At 45.9% G+C, this 21133-nt stretch overlaps 1 protein-coding gene across 2 annotated transcripts in view; it reads right to left on the bottom strand.

The window, feature by feature from the left end:
- Positions 1-505: 505 nt before the first annotated feature.
- ARFGAP3 (ADP ribosylation factor GTPase activating protein 3) overlaps positions 506-21133 on the bottom strand; it is a 77044-nt gene continuing 56416 nt past the window's right edge. For both annotated transcript variants that reach the window (XM_039542180.1, XM_039542175.1), the window contains 5 exons: positions 10861-10998; positions 9373-9496; positions 8997-9087; positions 2349-2470; positions 506-1632 (listed from right to left, as the gene is read on the bottom strand). In XM_039542180.1, coding sequence (XP_039398114.1) covers positions 1615-1632; positions 2349-2470; positions 8997-9087; positions 9373-9496; positions 10861-10998 — 493 coding nt within the window. In that variant the 3' untranslated portion in view covers positions 506-1614. The remainder of the gene's footprint in view (positions 1633-2348; positions 2471-8996; positions 9088-9372; positions 9497-10860; positions 10999-21133) is intronic.

The following is a 21133-nucleotide window of genomic DNA, read 5'->3' as shown; positions in this document are numbered from 1 at the left end:
ATGAGGCAGAATTTATAAAAGCAATTCAAATCTTCTGTATCTAGATATCAGGGCTGAAACAACGACGACGACACCGTCTACTAAAGTAAAGCTGTGTAGTTAACCAGAACAAAAGCCCAGCTGTGTACAGCTCTTATAAAAAAATAAAGGATTTTTGGATTAATAAATCAGGATGTATCAGACAGAGCAGCAAGTAAAGATTAAATTTAAAGAAGAGCTTGAATCAAATTTGGTCAGTTAGATAGGAAATGTAGATACATCTGGACACTACATTAAAATCTTAATATACAAAGCTACTAGCACTGTAGGTTCCTTCCCCCACCCCAAATCAGCAGTGTTCTTTACAAACATAGCAGACTGATATGAAATGGCCACTTCGCTGTATTTTAATTAAAGACGAATTCCAAACAGCAAGCACAGCATTAGTATAGAGACCAAACATGCATGGTGGGTTAAGAAACTAAAGACTGGCCTCCTGCATACATGTATGTAAGAAAAATACAACTGATTTCAATTGTTTTTATTAGGTATTATCAGTTTACAAATTTGAGATTTGTTTAAATAAAGTTATAGAACAGAATCAGTTGGAAACTCATTTTGGGCTTTTTTTAGATCCACAAAATTTGCAATATACTTTGTCAATGGCAAATTCCAGGCTGTCTAAAACACAACCCCACTATATTTTCTTATTCACATATTTCGTAAGTTATCAAAAAACTAAGATTGTTCTAAAAATATTTAACAAAACTAAATAGTCAATTAAACTACTCTATTTGTCCCTATAATTATGTATACTTGAATTTTGTTCATTTTGTACACGATACTGATTGTTTAAAAGCACTTAAGGAGACTACATTGCAATTTTTTAATAATTCTCAAAGTTATAAATAGATAGATCCCATGACAAAATTAAGTTTGTTACCTTACATACTCTGAGTATTTATATATCTCATACCTCACCCTAAACAAAATATTTTCTAGAGGAAATAATGCTCTAAAGGTAATATTCCCTTGTCATTTTAATGCTAAACAACATGAATTTCAAGAGCTTCTAGTTCCTGACAAGCAAAGGTCCAAATCAAGCCCTATATTTTGCTATAATACACTAAATACCATTTCAATGTATGATTTTTTTAAATTAAGATTTCATTTCTACAGGACACAAAAACTGTCAGCAGACAAACTATGTATACATGTGGCACCTGAGGTTTATGACTACAGATGCACAGATTCAGATCAGTAATCTCATCTTTCCATGTAAAACATCCATCTAGCCACCTTTTTCTTCCCTGCCCTACAGCCAACTTGGATTGGGGGGGCGGGGAGAGATGTACTGTATGTAACACTTAGGACATTGGAAGATACAACACTATAAAGGAACAAAAGCATAAGTGATGTAACAGGTTACTACAAGGTTTTTGCTACATAAAAATAAAATGACAGTCAAAAAATTCCAAGAACCAGAAAGTAACATGGTAAACAAAAATGGCAAAACAACTTGCAAAATATTCTAGAGCCTTAAGGCAGCCTTCATTTCAATCAGCAATGTGATCACTGGCATATCTGGAGAGAAATTCTTCTTTAGTGTACTCAATTATTTTGATATGCAACCGGTTAAGAACTATATCGATCCTAGAAAAGAGAAAAGAACAAAATACTCATGGGCATGTGTTCCACAGCAAGATAAATTAAATACAGTAATATTCATTAAAAGTAAGTGAAGTTTAATTTTTAAAGCCGCCACATTTAGAAAACTGGCCAAGATTTTCAAAAATGTCAAACACCCAGCAGCTCTCACTGATTTAATCTGAGCTCAATGGGAATTGATGGGCATTTGGTACTTTTGAAAACCAGGCCTCTTTCTTAGGTGCCTAATTATGAATTTAGGATTTTAACTTTCAGCATCTATTTTTAAAAATATTGGTCCTTCCATCCAGGGACTCTATAGTACGTTTTTCTATCACATCAGTTACAGAGACAAAAGTCTAACAGTTAAATTACTACTAGTTACTCTAAAATGGGATATGAACAACAAATTTGCTTGATAGAATGCACGTTCAATTACTATAAGAAAAGGAACATGTCAGTCATTTTTAAGAGTCAACTGTACACATGGAAACTTCTCTAAGAAAAGTGAATTATTAATTGGAAAGTCATAAAAAGCCTTAAATATTTTACCATCTGTTATGAAAGTTCTCTGACATTTCAGCTACATTATATAAAAATGATCAACTCCCCCCCCCCCCCCAAGGAGTTTATTAACAGGAATCATGTGACTAAATCCTCATGACAAAACTTCAAAATCTATCCTGTTTTTTTAATATTTCTTACTTTCCTAATTTACTAACCTGTATAGAAGTCATGACTCCATTAGCAAGAACAGAAAGTTTTCCAGCCACTGATTTCACTCCTTGTTTAAACTGAGCCATATCAGGAGCTGAAGGCAAGACATTTGCAATACTGTAATTTCCTATATAGGGGATAAAAAAATTTTTTATAGTGATATTGTATTAAAAATAGCGTGTTGTTAGAGCTATTATCTACTACATTGAACACCAATCCCATGAATGTCTGAATGTCCATACCAACTAAAGTTCTAAAAATTAAAAGTAATCTTTAGATCTAAAACAAGTAATCAAATTACTCAGACTCCTCTTGCTTTATATTTTCAAATTTCCATTTGAGAATTTGTACATATTAATACCAAACACGCTATTTTCTAAAACTGTACACTCCATATACCAAGTTGAGCAATTACACTCCGCCAACATATAAGATTCCTCCTGCAGTTTCAATTGGATACAATATTACTAATTTCCTTTCCTAAACTGTTACCTAGTCTTGCTGAGTGTTGTTTAACAGCTGCTGTATTTCACTACAAAGATGGATGCACTGGTATAGGTGTAATTCTGATACTACCTTTGGGAGGAATTTAGGGTGGTGCCATAGGAAACGTCAGAGGGCCTAAGCGGTTTCTGCAGGGCCAGCCTATCCAGGAGGTGCAGAGGCACCTGCAAGATGGGAACACACACTGGCGAGTGTTCCAAATGCGTGGGTACCACGCCAGTCATTGGCACCATCGGATCCCATTTGCACCTAGTCTTACTCTCCACATGTGGAAGCTTGGACATTGGTCCAGTTGGATCTGCGCACATCTCACCCAACTTGGCCCGGCTAGGGGAAGAAATGCTGTGCTTAGGAGCAATCTACGATAGGGATCTGCTCTTATGCCCGTGACAGTGTTTTTTACTCTAATGTTGGTACTTGTCCTTTGTCTTCAATACCAATGGATCGGGGGCACGTGAGGAGACTGGAGGGGCTCTCACTGCCAGTGATGGTTGCTACCAGGGACTTCACTGGTCCCGAATCAGAATGTGCCCTCAGTCTAATGGCTTCCTCCATCAAGTACTTATGGAGGCAAAGCTCTCGAGCTTCCTGTGTTCGGGGCATGAAAGACTTGCAGATGGAGCAGCAAGCCATGATCACAGGATGACTATGAGCCGCCAATGTGATATGGCTGTTAAAAAAGCTAATGCAGTCTTAGGATGCATCAGGCGAGGTATTTCCAGTAAAGATAAGGAGGTGTTAGTACCATTATACAAGGCACTGGTGAGACCTCATCTGGAATACTGTGTGCAGTTCTGGTCTCCCATGTTTAAGAAGGATGAATTCAAACTGGAACAGGAACAGAGAAGGGCTACTAGGATGATCCGAGGAATGGAAAACTTGTCTTATGAAAGGAGACTCAAAGAGCTTGGTTAGTTTAGCCTAACCAAAAGAAGGCTGAGGGAAGATATGATTGCTCTTTATAAATATATCAGAGGGATAAATATCAGGGAGGGAGAGGAATTATTTAAGCTCGGTACCAATGTGGACACAAGAACAAATGGATATAAACTGGCCATCAGGAAGTTTAGACTTGAAATTAGACAAAGGTTTCTAACCATTAGAGGAGTGAAGTTCTGTAACAGCCTTCCAAGGGGACTAGTGGGGTCAAAAGACATATCTGGCTTCAAGACTAAGCTTGATAAGTTTATGGAGGGGATGGTATGATGGGACAGCCTAATTTTGGCAATTAATTGATCTTTGATTGTTAGCGGTAAATATACCCAATGGCCTGTCATGGGATGTTAGATGGGGTGGGATCTGAGTTACTACAGAGAATTCTTTCCTGGGTGCTGGCTGGTGAGTCTTGCCCACATGCTCAGGGTTTAGCTGATCGCCATATTTGGGGTCGGGAAGGAATTTTCCTCCAGGGCAGATCAGCAGAGGCCCTGGAGGTTTTTTGCCTTCCTCTGCAGCGTGGGGCACAGGTCACTTGCTGGAGGATTCTCTGCACCTTGGATCTTTAAACCACGATTTGAGGACTTCACTCAGACATAGGTTAGGGGTTTGTTACAGGAGTTGGTGGGTGAGATTCTGTGGCCTGCATTGTGCAGGAGGTCAGACTAGATGATCATAATGGTCCCTTCTGACCTTAAAGTCTATGAGTCTGTGTGTGTCTTGCCGTGGCAGTAAAGACAGCTCTGGTACTTGTCACTCACAGATAATGAATGCGGGCAAGAGACACAATTTTTAAAATCATGGAATCTGGGGCATAGTCCCCAGGTGGAGAAAGTTCCCCAAACAGGGAAAGAACTACACTAGTGTAGATATCACTAAAACAACAAAATACAATTATCTGCAACTATATACACAGAACAAGGAATGATCACTCTCTTAGCAAAACAGAGCGTGAAGGAACAGGGGTTCCGACTCAGGCCATGTGGCGGTAAGAGGGAACTGAAGAGGCATTGACCCACACCATCTATTATACCCTTGGCTTGAAGCACAAGGGGACGCACCACGCATATGCGGGTTAATGGACACTTCTTCCAGACTCAGGTGCATCCCACATGTGGAATACACATAGGTACCATCACTTGAAGAACTAAACAATTTGCATTTTAGCAGACAATTCCAGAGGGAAATGAGTAGCGGTGTCACCCCTGTCTTGCAATCTTGTGTGCCTTACAGTAGCTCCCACCTGGGCTGCTCACAAACAGCCTTCCAGCATGCAAGCCACACCTGGAGTGTCTGTGTGTAACTGCAGCCTGCCAAGTACACCTGGTCTCTCACCATCTTGGGTTATATTGCAGGGTGACTTCAACACACCCCCAGTCGCAGATCTTCCCCCAGAAATCTTTGTCCTGTGCTGCCCAACCCTCTCCTGGCCAATACAAATGTATTAAATCCATTATTCCTTTATAGAAATAACATGCCAGTTTATTACCTTAAATAGCTATCCAGACACTTCAATTTAAAAAGACTGGATTAGATAAAACAGTAAAACAATCTTATTAACAACAAAAAGAGATTTTAAGTGAGGATAAGTAGCGAGGTATAAAAGTTAGAAATGATTACAAGAAAAATAAAAAAGAGAAAACTCTCACTAGTATCTACTTACGAAACTAGCTTAGCTGCAAAGTAAACTCTCTCACCTCAGGCTCCAGCAGGTTACTGACCAAATTTGCAGGTCAGGACCCCTCCTCTAGAGTTCAATGGCTGTCTCCTTTTGTCTTCTCGGTTGTGGAGAATGAGGTGGGCAGGGAGAGAGAGAGACAAACAGGAGGACTGCTGTTAACAACCCCCCCTCCGCTGGAAGGGGGTGAGACCAGAGTAGTGGGCACTGCCGGAGGGCAGTGTCCTGAAGTGAATGAAGACTGTCCTGAAGAGGACGCCACTGAGCAGGGAGCAACGCGGGTCCAAGGGCAGCAGAATGGAGACAACAGGCGAGCTACCACGCGGCGAGGATGTCCCGGAGCGGTCAAGAGCTAATTCCTGGAGCGACTGACAGGGGGCGCCAGCGGTGGTGAGTTGAACCCCATCACAGTCCTATATAGGAGTAGGGTATTTTAGGGGAGTGTATATGTTGGTCATGCCCTTTAAGAATCGTTTAGTGGTTGGATGAGCAAAGATGGTAGTACCTTATCACGTAGTGAGGTGACTGCTGCTAAGTTTACCTTTATGCAGCTATTGGAGAGGCACGTCTTTTTAAGACCTAGTATATAGTCCAGGACTCTGGGTAGAGGGGCAGAATGAGGAGACATATGATGAGCCTCATACCAGGTGCAGAAATGTATCCACTTATGAGCATAAGTCTTGCGTGTGCTCCGTTTGTGACTATTCAAGAGAAAATCTTTTAACTTCTTCAGAGTAATCGTGATCCAGCCCCATTAGCCATGGACGAACCAGGCCTTTAGGCGGAGAACCACTAGGTTGGGGTGAATGACGCGGCCGGCCTCCTGTGTCAGGAGGTGAGGAAGTTGTGGGAGGGTTCGAGGAGCTTTCACCGCCATCTGTGTTAGGTATGGGAACCATGTCTGTCTGAGCCATGTTGGTGCAATGAGTACAACCCCGGCCTTGTCCTGTCTGATTTTGTGTAATACCCGGCTTACTACAGAGATCAGGGGGAACACGTACATTAGTGGTGCTTCCCATTTTGTGGGGAGGGCATCGCCCAGTGAGTGGTGCCCGAGCCCCGCTTGGGAGCAATATTGAGGGCATTTTGTATTGCGAGCTGTTGCGAATAAGTCTATAGTAGGGAACCCCCACTGGTTGAATATAGTCACGAGGGTCTGGTAGTCCATCTCCCACTCATGGGTTTGTGAGAAGTGTCTGCTCAGATGGTCTTCCGTGGTATTCTCAAGCCCTGGCAGGTAAACTGCAGAAATGTCTATATTGTTGGATCTGCACCATTGCCATAGGTGGAGTGCCTTGATGCAGAAAGGGTATGATCGAGCTCTGCCCTGTGGATTTATATAAAACATGTGGGCTGTGTTGTCCATGAGGACTTTGATGGTATTGTTGCAGATACGCAGAAGGCAGTGTTTGCATGCTTTTGTTACTGCCAAGAGCTCTAAAATGTTTATATGTAGGTTGGTTTCTGCTGGGGGACCAGCATCCCTGGATGATGGTGTTGTCCAGATGGGCTCCCCATCCCACTATGGAGGCATCTGTGGTGATCGTTGTAGTGGGAGTTTTTTGTTGGAATGGAACCCCTGAACAGATGTTTTGCGGTTGTATCCGCCATTTGAGGGAATCTTTCACTCTCACTTCTTAGATGCAGGGTCCTTAGATACGGTTTGTGTGCAGCCCTTGTCTGAGGCTGCTGCTGGAGACCGTTGGCCAGGAGGAGTCCTGGACTCTGGGTCGGAGGCTGGCCTGAGGGATTTCTCCATCATTACTAGTTTTTGTTGGAGGTCCCTGGCTTTCAGTGTCCTGGCAGATAATTTCTTGCAATGTGGACACTTCTGTGGTATATGGGTTTCCCCGAGACAGCATGGCCATCCGATACAGTAACAGATAGCCTGTAGATCAGCCAATGTTTAAAGCCGGGGGGAACCAGGCATGCCTAAGGTGAGGTCACCATTGGCAGAGACCCGCTGGTGGCGGACGGGCAAACAAAATAATACTTTTTTTTTTTAATCGGTAAATAAGGATGAGAAAACAAAAGAAAACCAGCAAAAGGGATAAACAGAGATGGGAATATAAGCAATTTTACGAGATAGACAGGCGCTGGTGTCATTCTGACTCTAGCCAAAGGCGGTAGAGAAGGAACTGAGAGAAGATTGGCTGCGCATGCTAAATGGCCACTCGGAGTGGTGAGAGACAGATGTTGCGCGTGCATGACCAACTGGGGCACTGCTACTACAAATCTCTGATTACAAGCACAGGGCGTCAAGACACCTAAAGTGGAGCACCCACAGGGACACTCCTCGAAGAACCCCACGTTATCTATCTTTTCCCTAAGATGACAAAGGTGCCCAGCCCTTTGACTTTGGGGGATCGATTGTGACCCAGGAGTCTGGTCAGGAATCTTGATGGAAACATGTGACGAGGATTTTACCTTGTACCTAATCTAGCTTAAATTTTAGTTACTAGAAAGCATTTTATCTTTATTTCTCTTGTAACCATTTCTCACTTTAATTCTTATACTCACTTAAGATCTATCTCCGTAACTAAACTTGTTTTATTTTTAATGTCATCCAGTCCAGTGCTGTGTTTAAACTCAACTCTCTGTTAACTCCAGTTAAAGTAACAAACCGTTGAATACTGACTCTTTAAAGGAGCAATGGACCTTAACATTCTTCTGCTTGTTCCACGATCAGGTTGGATGTTTCAGAACACACATTTTTGGGAAAAATTGGGGCTGGGGAGAGTGTGGAGTTTCCTTATCAGTTGTTAACCAAGACTCGTGGAGACCAGTGGAAGTCTCTGATATTGTAGGCAGGCTCCAGGATCCAAAGTATTGGACCAGGGTTGCCCAATACATAGACAGAGTGCATACTTGTTGCTGACTGTGAGTGTCCCAGGCAGAAAAATCACAGTAGCAAGCTTACTACTAGGCAAGTAATATTGCCTAGTAGTAAGTATTTGTTAAACACACATATGCCCTAAGGCATTTAAGGAAGAAGAATTTCAAATCTAGTAACTACTCTATCTAAGTGTTCTGCGTCTTCCTGAATCAATTACTCCCTCAATAATGATTTTGACTTTTACCAAATGTAAAGATTAAAATCTATTTAGTATGACTTATGTGCCATATAAACCTACCTGATATATAAGAAAATATTGAACCACTTGACTTCCTAATCTTATTTTGTACAGATTATCATTTCCCATTGATAAAAGACTTTACCTTTACAAGTCATAGCCTATCTTTTGCATAGACACATGGCATAAAATCAGCTTCAAATAATATTAAGTTACTTGCCTTCAGGAAGGTTATGAAAATCTTAATTGTGAGTTTCCTTGTATTTTTATAATTAAATTTGCCCCTCTAGTTTTGAGAGTTAATTGTTGTAATAAATGCTAAGCACAGAATGCAGTTTATATACTTCATCTTGTGGGGAACTGGGAGAGCTAGATTTCTGACACAGTGCAACTGAAAACTAATACTCTTAGTACATTTATACAATGGAGTTTTAGTTTTTCTCATTGCCTTCCTTTAGTACCTGCTGGTTGCTTCTTTTGCTCTTCAAACAAGTCGGCTGAACTTATGGAGGAACTTGCAGAAAGTCTCTCTAGACGAGCCCTAGCTTCATACTAGAAAAGAATTAAAAATAAAACGTCACTAACAGTATATTGACATGTCTTGCTCATTTGCTCGGGTGCCTAGTAAGGGACTACAGAGACTTTTACCTGTAGAACACAGATAAAAATCCATATGTCTCTGCAAACTCCCAAGGCAACCTACTCTCTGACCATTAGCCAATCCGAGCTACCTACCCTGCCCCTTATTAGTAACTGTAACACAATTTTCTAAAGTCATCACACAATATTTGAGCATCAAAAAATATGTTTATTTTGCATAGAAACGTTTGTACTTACATCAGCATGGTCTTGCTTTCCAAAATACATATCTGATGAAATAGCTTTGACATTGCCAAATTTTTTTTGTGCCTCATCTGTGCTTAAAGGTGGCTCGTATTCAGGTTTACGACGAGATGTAGGCCTAAAGCATTAATGAAATTTTTAAAAAATTCTATCCAGTATAACATGATTGAGCTGAAAGCAATATTATCTCTTTTTAACTAAAACAAAAAATGTACCTAGTTTTTATATATTTTTTTAAATGCAAGTCAATATGAAACAAGGACAACAAGAAATATAAAGAACTTTTCTTTAAAAAATGATATAATGGCAGAAACATAATATTTCAGTGATAATTTTATAAGTAGATGGGTAAATACTACTTGACTATAACTTGAACTGAATGAGTTCTGTTGGTTTGAATTAGAAGAATTAATTCAAGAGAGAGATTTATTAAAAAGCAAGCAAAACTGGTGTCAACAAGGATTAGATTAATTCTACAAAAGTTACATTGTAACCCACATTTATGTTAAACTCTGCCCAAAGTGAAGATGTAAAAAATAATGTTCAAAATAGAGACTGTTTACAGCAGGCTTAGCCTAGTGGTAATACAGCAGTTCATAATCCTTTGAACCATCATTACCTTCCACATCTCACTGACAACTAAATATATTCAGAATTCTCTACAAAATATAACATTAAAAGAATGTCAATGTTTCACAAATAAACACTCTAAAGTCAGAAAATGTCAGGGTTAAGATTGCATTTTGCTACAGTCCTTAGTTACACAATCACATGCTGTTATTTTCTAAGAATGGCTATTCATTTAATATGCAGGTTGGATGGTGTCAAATGAATATGTGCAAAATTAACTTTTAAATAAACTTAAAATCAAAAGTGAAAAAGAAGGCTGCAGACTACAATTGTCATTGACTATAAAACTGAAAATATTTCCCTGTGGAAAACAATAAATACTTATTTTAGACCAATTTAAAAAAAAACAAACAAATCTGTTACTTGTAAATATATTAAATAAATTTTAGTCCCAATTGTACAAGTGCATCACTATTTAATTCATTTAGCATCCAACTTAAATAAAGTTGGAGGCAGAAGGTCTACGAAGAAAAATGGGCAGGATCAGAATAACTAAAAATATAGAAACAATGTAGGTTTACTTCCTCTTACATTGCAATCTTCTTTTCTGTGCATGTCTTTTGAATTATAAACTCTTTGGGGAATGACTGTGTCTTGTACAATGCTGAACACTTAATAAATAGTCAACATGTAATAAGTAGTAATAAATGACAAAAAGTTACACAGGAAAACAGAAGAAACTCTTGCTACATATGTAAGGAAACCTCATTACTAATGATCAAAGTTTTGGTCAAATTCTGCTAGTCTTAGTCTCACAGGCAGTACCATTTAAGTCATCAGGACTACTCTCATAAATTAGATGAGTAGGTTTAGCTCTTTGTACTGAAGTTAGTACAAGTTATCTCTGTATACCTGTCTGCATAGTCTGTAATTTTTGAAGTCAGAAATGTGTCAGTGTCTCTGTTACTGTTCTCTTTCTTCCAAAAGGAATCTGTATTGTCTTCCCATTTAGAAAAAGTGCTGCTCCTCAACTCTGCAGAATCAAAGTACCTGAATGAAAAAAGAAGGAAAGTATTGAATAAAATGTCTTATTTCAATTTTATTTAACTAACTCAAAGCACTCCAGCTATTCCGCAATTACTAATGCCTGCAAAAGCTATCAGATTAAACTAGGCAAAACTGCTACAAATGGTTTTGAAACTTAAGCTAAATATGTTTTGTCAGTATTTCTCCTTATGGGAGAATACATCTTCATCTAAGAAGGTTCTGCAAAATTATTACTTATATGTGTGAAATGTATATGTAAATACTGGTATGATATGAAAAGAACGATTACTTGCTCTATAGTAACTGTGATTCTTTGAGATGTAATCTCTGCGGATCCCATCGTAGGTGCTCACGCTTAAGATCAGAGTGGGAAAGGGGGTTTTGAGGGAGAGAGAGGTTAAGGGAGGAATGGAGTTTGAAGAGCAGTGTCCATCAGGTCTACATGTGTGTCCTGTACCATGAAAGGATAAGAAGGGTGGAGCAGCAGCAACCCTCCCTCAGTTCTCTTGAAATTCAAAGCTTTTGCTGTTGAGGACTCTAAAAATCAGAGGCAGAGAGTGAGTTGTGAGATCCACACTGACTACAACATGTCAAAGAATGACAACTACTGTAGGGTAAGTAAAAAACGGTTACTTACCTTTGTAACTGTTGTTCTTCGAGATGTGTTGCCCATATCCATTCCAGTTAGGTGTGCGCGTGCCGCGTGCACATTCGTCGGAAGATTTTTACCCTAGCAACCCCAGTGGGTCGGCTGAGCGCCTCCTGGAGTGGCGCCATAACGGCACCAGATATATACCTCAGCCGACCCACCCAACCCTCAGTTCCTTCTTGCCAGCTACTCCGATAGTGGGGAAGGAGGGAGGGTGTGGAATGGATATGAGCAACACATCTCGAAGAACAACAGTTACAAAGGTAAGTAACCGTTTTTTCTTCTTTGAGTGATTGCTCATATCCATTCCAGTTAGGTGATTCCCAAGCCTTACCTAGGCGGTGGGGTCGGAGAGAGATGTGGCGGAATGTAGGACCGCGGAGCCAAAGGCTGCATCATCTCGAGATTGCTGGACCAGAGCATAGTGAGAGGTGAAGGTATGAACCGATGACCAGGTTGCCGCACGGCATATTTCTTGTATTGGCACGTGCGCCAGAAAGGCGGTGGATGAAGCCTGGGCTCTGGTAGAGTGGGCGGTGAGATGGCCCAAGGGAACATGAGCTAAGTCATAACAGGTGCGTATGCACGCTGTCAGCCACGAGGAGATGCGCTGCGATGAAACAGGAAAACCTTGCATCCAGTTGGCAACTGCAACGAACAGTTGAGGGGATTTGTGGAACGGTCTTGTCCGATCTATATAGAAAGCCAGCGCCCTACGAACATCGAGAGAGTGAAGCTGTTGCTCGCGTGAGGATACATGCGGCTTTGGAAAGAAAACCGGGAGGAAGATATCTTGATTGTTGTGGAAAGCTGATACCACTTTTGGGAGGAACGCTGGATGCGGTCGCAGCTGTACCTTGTCCTTATGAAAGACAGTATAGGGCGGGTCCACCGAGAGCGCTCGGAGCTCAGAGACCCACCTAGCCAATGTGATGGCTACCAAAAAGACCGTCTTCCAGGACAGGTACAACAGCGAGCAGGTGGCCAACGGCTCAAAAGGTGGAGACATGAGCCTGTTGAGGACCAGGTTTAGGTCCCAGGTAGGAGTCGGGTGACATACTTGAGGGTAGAGACGCTCAAGAGCCTTTCGGAATCTAGCAGTCAATGGATGAGAGAAAACCGTATATCCACCCTCTCCTGGGTGGAAAGCGGATATGGCAGCTAAGTGTACCTTTAGAGAGGACAATGCTAGGCCTTGCTGTTTCAGGGACCAGAGGTAGTCTAGGAGAACTGGGATAGGGAGCTCCGAAGGGCCAGCGTTGCGCGCCTGAGCCCAGCAAGCGAAGCGCTTCCATTTGGCTAGGTAGATAGAGCGAGTGGAAGGCTTTCTGCTGCTCAACAAGACATGCTGCACAGGAGCAGAGCAGCGCAATTCCGACTCATCTAGCCACGCAGGAGCCACGCCGTGAGGTGGAGGGCCGTCAGGTCTGGGTGACGGAGAGTGCCGTGATCTTGGGTTATAAGATCCGGGTGAAGCGGCAGAGGAATTGGGCTGGTTATGGAAAAACGGAGCAGCGTGGAGTACCAGTGCTGCCTGGGCCACGCTGGCGCAATCAAGATGAGATGTGCTCTGTCTTGTCGGAGATTCAGGAGGACTCTGTGGACTAGGGGGAACGGGGGAAATGCGTAGAGTAGCTGATGAGTCCATGGAAGGAGAAAAGCGTCCGACAGGGACCCCGGTGACAGGCCTTGAAAGGAGCAAAAGTCCTGGCATTTCCGGTTCGCTCGAGATGCGAACAGGTCTATCTGGGGAAACCCCCACTGTTGGAAAATTGTATGGGCGACGTCCGGTCTCAGCGACCATTCGTGGCAGAGAAAAGATCTGCTTAGGCGATCTGCTAAGGTGTTGTTCACGCCTGGGAGGAAAAACGCCACTAGGTCTATTGAGTGGGCTATGCAGAACTCCCACAGTTGTATTGTCTCGTGGCAGAGTGGGGAAGAGCGAGTTCCCCCTTGTTTGTTGATATAATACATGGCCGTTGTGTTGTCCGTAAAGAGTGAGACACAACGGCCGCTGAGTTGACTCTGGAACGTCTGGCACACGAGGCGCACTGCGCGTAGCTCCCTGACGTTGATGTGCAGCTTCAACTCCTGCAATGACCAGAGGCCCTGCGTACGAAGGTGGCCGACGTGAGCCCCCCATCCGAGGGACGAGGCGTCCGTCGTCAGGGAAAGTGAAGGCTGAGGCGGATGGAATGGGACCCCTGCACACACTTGGGATGGGGTCAGCAACCAGTCCAGGGAGCGAAGGATGCTCGTTGGAACGGTGAGCAGGGCGTCCAGAGGGTCTCTGTGTGGGTGATACACCGAGTTGAGCCACAGCTGGAGGGGGCGAAGGCGGAGCCTGGCATGCTTGGTTACGTAGGTGCAAGCCATGTGACCCAGGAGGCGGAGGCAAGTATGGGCCGAGGTCATGCGAGAGGTCTGAAGCCCCTGAATGATCTGTGTGAGGGCCTGGAATCGAAGCTGAGGAAGGTAGACCCTGGCTAGAGAAGAGTCCAGGGTCACTCCGATGAAGTCCAGCCTCTGGGTGGGTATTAAGATGGACTTCTCCACATTGAGTACCAGGCCCAGGCGCGTGAACAAGTCTCTGATCACTGCTACATGCTGCTGTACTTGGGTCCGCGAATTCCCCCGATGAGCCAGTCGTCTAGGTAGGGAAAAACGCAGATGCCGCGCCGACGGAGGTGGGCGGCGCCGACGGCCATGCACTTCGTAAATACCCTCAGGGCCGTGGATAGGCCAAAGGGGAGGACCGCAAACTGGAAGTGAAGGTGATTGAGCGTAAATCGTAGAAAGCGCCTGTGCGGTGGAGAGATGGCGATGTGAAAATAAGCGTCCTTCATATCGAGGGCGGCATACCAGTTTCCAGGATCCAGGGTAGGAATGATGGTTCCCAAGGAGACCATGCGGAACTTCAACTTTAGCATGTATTTGTTGAGGTCTCGCAGGTCTAGGATGGGCCGGAGGCCCCCTTTGGACTTGGGGATCAAGAAATAACGGGAATAAAACCCCTTGCCTCTTTCCCTCTCTGGAACCTCCTCTATCGCTCCGATAGCGAGGAGCGTCTGCACTTCTTGTAAGAGGAGTTGCTCGTGAGAGGGGTCCCTGAAGAGGGACCAGGAAGGAGGATGGGAAGGTGGGGGTGAAACGAATTGGAGGTGATATCCATGTTCCACTGTGCGGAGGACCCAGGCATCGGAGGTCAGCCGGGACCACGCCGGGAGGAAGTAGGAAAGGTGGTTGGAAAAAGGAGGGAAAGGATCCTGGATAAGAGCTGGTAGGCCGTCCCTGGGCGCATATTCAAAATGACGACTTCGGCCCCGCCGGTGGCTTAGGCGGGGCCCGACCTTGGGACGGTTGTGGACCAGACTGTCGTCTACGTCCCCCTCGACTGCGACGTCGACCGGAGTCTTGCCTGTACCGGGGCATAAAGTAAGGCCGGTTAAGCTGGGGACAGAACGGACGTCTCTGGGTCACAGGAGTGTGCATCCCCAATGTGCAGATAATAACCCTATTATCCTTCAGGCTTTGGAGCCTGGAGTCCGTCTTTTCGGAGAACAATCCCTTGCCGTCAAAGGGAAGGTCCTGGATAGTATACTGTAATTCAGGGGGAAGATTAGAACTCTGCAGCCAAAGATGCGTCGCATGGTAATGCCGGAGGCTAGAGTTCGGGCTCCTGAATCGGCAGCATCCAAGGAGGCTTGTAACGATATACGAGCCACCTTTTTACCTTCCTCTATGAAGGCTGCGAATTCTTGGCGCAAGTCTTGAGGAAGCAGTTCTTTATACTTTTCCACCTCAGCCCATGTGTCATGACCGTAGCGGCTCAATAAGGCCTGCTGGTTAGCCACTCGTAGCTGTAGGGCACCCGCAGAGTAGACCTTGCGACCCAGCAAGTCCATTCGTCTTGCGTCTTTAGACTTAGGAGCCGGGGCTTGCTGACCGTGGCGCTCCCTGTCGTTGACGGATTGGACCACTAACGACGAGGGGGGAGGGTGGACATACAAATACTCATATCCCTTAGAGGGAACCATATACTTGCGTTCCACCCCTTTGGCTGTGAGAGTAATAGAGGCCGGTGCTTGCCAAAGGCTGTCAGTATTTGCTTGAATAGTCTTAATGAATGGCAGGGCCACCCTGGTTGGGGCGTCTGCTGACAAAATGGTGACCACCGGGTCGTCCACCTCCGACACCTCCTCTGCTTGGAGGTCCATGAGTAACGCCACCCTCCGAAGGAGATCCTGGTGTGCCCTCAAATCAATCTGAGGGGTCCCTGAGGACGAAGACCCTGCTACTGCTTCATCCAGGGAGGAGGAAGAAGATACCCCCGGGATGATGGTGTCCTGCCCAGCCTCTGGGTCCTGGGAAGGTTCCTGGTTGAGAGGCTGCTGAGCAGGCTGAAGGGGTGGTGGTACGTCCGTCTGAGCTTGGGGGCGGCTTATAGTAGCCTCTGGGATGCGCGCTTCTGATGGTACTGTGCAGGTGGTAGGCAGAGGAGCACCTTGGGCCTGGTGGTAAGCCCAAGGAGTCCAAAAACCCCATTGACGAGGGTCTTGGTCTGTGTATTGGGCCTCCTGGAAGATTCCTGAGGGCACCTGAGGGTCATGCTCGTCCACATAATAGCTGTCGGCCTGTGATGATGCCGACGCGTGCCTGGAGGGCCATGGAGGAGCGGAGAAGCCCTGCGCCGAGGTGCCGACTGATCTTGTTCCCCTCCGCTCCGGTGACCAGTGCCGGGAGGCAGTGTAGCATCGAGAGCAAGAGCGGGATCTACGACCAGCACGGTGCCGGGAGGTCAACCGTGATCTCCTCTCTCGGTGACGAGAATGGCTTCGAGAGGCACGGCGTCCGTATCGGCACCGGGATCTGGATCGGTGCCGCGAGTGACGAGTCGGAGAGCGGGAGAAGGACTGGTGCCGCAAGTCTGATCGGCGCCGCGTGGCAGAGCGGTGCCGGGACTGCGAGCAGCGTTGAGATCGACGCCGAGAATGAGATCTGCGGCGGGACCGGGAACGCTCGTGAAACCTGGAGCGGGAGCGGTGCCGGTCAGACTCAGTGCCGGGAGGCGGTTTGAGCAGTGCCGGCTTGCCGATAGAACGGGGTGCCCGCACCGGCGGCGCCGGGGGCGGAGGCACTGCCGGGTCCGTTAAAGCAATGAGGTCCTTTGCCGCTGTGAAGGTCTCAGGAGTTGATGGCAATGTGAGCTCTACCACGGCCAGTGCCGGGGAGGACACAGGATCCGGACTCGACGGCCTCTGTGGGGCCGGAGTCGACGGTACTGGCAGAATTGCCAGTGCCGGAGCTGTCGGTGCCGCAGCAGGCTTCGGTGCCGGGCGGTCCGGTCGGGGCGCACTCTGCAGCCTCAAAGCGGGCGGTGCCGAGGTGGCAGCGGCCTTCGCTTTTTTCGCCTTTGGTGAGAGAGAGCGTCTCGGGGTCGATTTCGATGCCGATGGTGCTCTCGGTTTGGGCAGAGAAGAGTGGCCCGGTGCCGAGGAGGTACTGCGAGAGTCTGAAGGAACGGTGGACGGTGCCGAAGCTGGACGGGTTAAGGCTGCCTCCATGAGGAGCTGTTTGAGCCTGATGTCTCTCTCCCTCTTGGTGCGCGTCTTGAAAGCCTTGCAAATTGGGCACTTAGAAGATAAGTGCGACTCTCCCAGGCACTTTAAACAGGAGCTATGTGGATCTCCTGTAGGCATAGGCCTGCGGCAGGCCGAGCACGGCTTGAAACCCGGGGAGCCGGGCATGCGCTCCGGTCCCGGGCGCGGGAAGGGGCTAATCCCCTAACCCGCTAACTAATATAACTCTAAAACTGATGGAAACTAATAAAACAAGAAAAAACTAAAACTAAGATAATAACTATGTACAATTTCACAAGAGAAGAACTATGAGGAAGCTAGGGAAGCGGAGGTCGGGCGAGCTGCACTCCACTGTTCCAACGACCGACACGGGCGGTAAGAAGGAACTGAGGGTCGGGTGGGTCAGCTGAGGTATATATCTGGTGCCGTTATGGCGCCACTCCAGGGGGCGCTCAGCCGACCCACTGGGGTTGCTAGGGTAAAAATCTTCCGACGAACGTGCACGCGGCACGCGCACACCTAACTGGAATGGATATGAGCAATCACTCAAAGAAGAACTGTTCTTTCTTCTTTCACTATGTGGTCAGTGTGGATACCACTGAAGGTGACTGGCAGCAGTGTCTTCCCAGGACAGTGGGAGTAAGTAGTTTCAGCTGTATCAAATAGAGATTGAAGTGTTGCAGTCCAATACTTGGCATCCAGATGTGCCTGTGGCATCAGAAGCATCCATTACCATCTGTATGGTGATCTTGGCCACTAAGGGTATGTCTAAACTGCAATTAGACACCCGCGGCTGGCCTGTGCCAGATCTCTTCAGCTCAGGCTGTGGGGCTGTTTAATTGCAATGTAGACCTCTGGGCTTGGGCTGGAGCCCAGGCTCTAAGACCCTCCCACCCCACAATTAGCCACGTGCTGCTATATGCAAGCACAGGAGTACAAGGTCATGCCTTGTAGCCCTTGTCCTTCGGGGATACTCTGCTTATACCACCAACGTGATTAAAGAGCCAAGACTGGGAAGAGAATAGAAAAATTTAAACTCTGTGGGAGGTACCTGGTACCTCTTCTTAACTTGTTTCCCAGTGGGCTTTATCTTGAGCAGTGTCTGCCACATGACCTTGGCCAGGTCCTTCATTATAGGGAAAGCAATTCTGGCTGGACAAGAAGCTGACAATATGTCAAATAGTTTCTGGGATTTCTCAAATATGACAGACATCTCAATTTCTAGAATGTCAGCAATCCTCACAAAGAGCTCCTGGAATGCTTTAAAGTCATCCGGTGATGGTACCAATGCTAAGAATACTGCCTTATCATGTGATGAAGACAAAGGATCCTTTGGCAGTGATACAGAGTGCTGGTGCTGCTTCATCCTTGAATCTGGCTCTCCCTGATATTCTGGCATAGGTAGTCTGGCCAGGGACGCTGATGAGAATGACCTCTTCCTCAAATCTGGTGGAGACCAATTTCTGGATGCCTGAAATGGTGGGTCCAAGTACCCCCAATAGGGCCTCGGTGGCATGTAACAGGAATATGGCTGGCTAGCTTGCTAAGTACTGGACAGGTTAATGCCATTCCTGATGAGCTGGTGGATGCTGAACCCTATAAAATAAATTGAAACCACTGACCACAGGAGAAAGGGCTCTCCACTGGAAGACAGGGTGAATACATGCCCTGGAGATGATGAGGTGGGAGTAGACCTCCTCCATGGGTGGCACTGAGGTATATGGTGTTCTCGGTAACAAAATCTGTACCAGTATGAGTCTCTGTATCAATGTCAGTCTTAGTTCTCATCTATGCGGATCCTCTCCAGTAAGTATTGATGTAGAAGGTTGCATCATCAGAGCTGGAGGATTGTGCTGCACGATATGCTGTTCTTTCTCCTCAAGCCTCAAAACCATCCATGACTTGGTGGATTTATCTTCGGAGGCTTTAAAGTGCCTATCCTTATGGGAAGACACTGAGCTCTACTTGCAGTCTCTGCCTCTGTGTTCATAGCAGGCCCCCTCAGGGCCAAGTCTTTACTCAGTGCTGTCTTCTCTGTGGTAGGCTTTAGGGTCACTTGTCTGCTTGACAGGGCACCGGATGAAACTGGCTTGATCTGCTAGCAGAACTTTGAAGCTTGTCTCCTCAGGGTCTGATGAGACCTGTATGGACTGTTCCAAACGATGGAGCTTTAGTCTCACCTTCCGATTTACATGTTTGTGAAGGATGAACAGAGCTTAAAGCCTGAAGGTTTAAGAAGCCCTATACAGGGAGTCTGTCTGCAAGGAGTGGCCTACAGATTATTTGACTGCAGAGTTCAGTTCAGATGGATGAAAAGTTCATGGCAGTCGATGTAGAAGACCAAAAGTAGTTCTGAAGGTTTTCTTGAAGATGTGCAGGAATTTAGCCTGAGCTAAGAACTAGCAGGTCGGACACTCATCAGGTGCTATCTTGCTGTCACACCGGGTAAGAGGGAACTGAGGTAGGATTGCAACCACCCTACCATTTACACCCTTCTACAGGAGCACAAGGAGATACAGGGCACATGCATGTCCCCAACAGATACTGCTATTAAAAAACAACAACAACAACAACCACCCCAAATCTCTCTTGTGTGCACACACACATCTACAGTGGGATCCACACTGACACCCAATTCTGAAAAACTTAAAATAATGGGTATTTTGCAGGGCAGAGATTAGAGTATCAGTTAGGTGTTTTAGGAACTGTTAAAAACTAAACCATAGAGCAGATTCCCTGCTGGTATAAATTACCATTGCTAAACATGGATCAGAACTGTAAGGAGCCAATTCTTGCTGGTGGTGATTCTCACAAACCCATCTCTCTGCCCTTGCCTCCCGCAGCCCTTCAGCAAGAGCACTCTCCGGGGAAGGTGGGCCTGCAGAGACCCAAGTTCTCTGTGTCCCAGTGGGGTGGGAGTGGGGGAGCTGCCCAGGGGAGAATATGCCTCCACTGACAAGAGTCACCTCTGGTGCCACGCACACTGGCCCCACGTCTCCAAAGGTGCTGCCCAGAACCCCCAAGGAGGCTGCATGGTACAAGGTGCGGACCCCTGCTTCACCGCTAGCACAAACATCAAACAGCGCATCTCACCGCCCTCAGTAACAGCTATTCAGGAGCAACAGCTAGGCACTGCAGGGAGGGGGCGCTGCTTTGCCCTGTCCCCAATCTCCACCCATGCTTTGGAGGCTGTCGTGGATGCAAAAAAATCCACTGGTGGCTGCATTTGAGAAACGCTGGACTAGCATTTAGGATTTACAATGTGGTATCATATATGAAGTAAATTGCAGGAAGGCAGCAATCCTCAGCAGCACAACAAGTAGCTTACTCCCACTTCTCCTAATCTATGACACTTCTACAAAACTCTTATGTTTTCATCCACCACCAGTCCAGAGTGACAGCAGAGCTCCAAGCTCCACAGGCTTAGTATCAGAGTATCTTGCAGCCCTTCTTATTTACCACATCAGCTTCTGAGTTGTATGCATCCTACTATCCTGCTCCCCCAGTATAGGGGGAGGCATATAACTGAAAGAACTGTAGTGGACAACAGTAGAGGCTGCATCAAGTCCATCATTCCTCCTTACCTACTGAGGCCATCAGACAATTCTGTAGCTTTTAGAGGCCTGGAAAGGATAGGGTGCAAGGAACAATGGGAAGCGGTGAGGGGCAGCAACAACAATATTTAGAGAGAACAGAGAAGCAGACTCAGAGACTGGCTTGGGAGTGAGGAGCCAAGGTTGACATAGAGTTCCTAAGTCCCATTTCCTTGCAGCCTTGTTCTCCTGCCCTGTGGAGCTTCACAACTATGCGAAGTGTTCTGCTCCTCAACTCCCAATGAATGCCAAATATTAAATAAATGTAACACAAAAGACTAAGAGAATTCCCATGTTGTTTGGTACCTTAACTTAAA

Source organism: Mauremys reevesii, linkage group 1 (genome assembly GCF_016161935.1).
Source record: "Mauremys reevesii isolate NIE-2019 linkage group 1, ASM1616193v1, whole genome shotgun sequence".
Lineage (NCBI taxonomy): Eukaryota > Metazoa > Chordata > Testudines > Geoemydidae > Mauremys > Mauremys reevesii.
The sequence above is the reverse complement of the archived record's forward strand: the minus strand, read 5'-3'. Positions and strand labels throughout refer to the sequence as shown.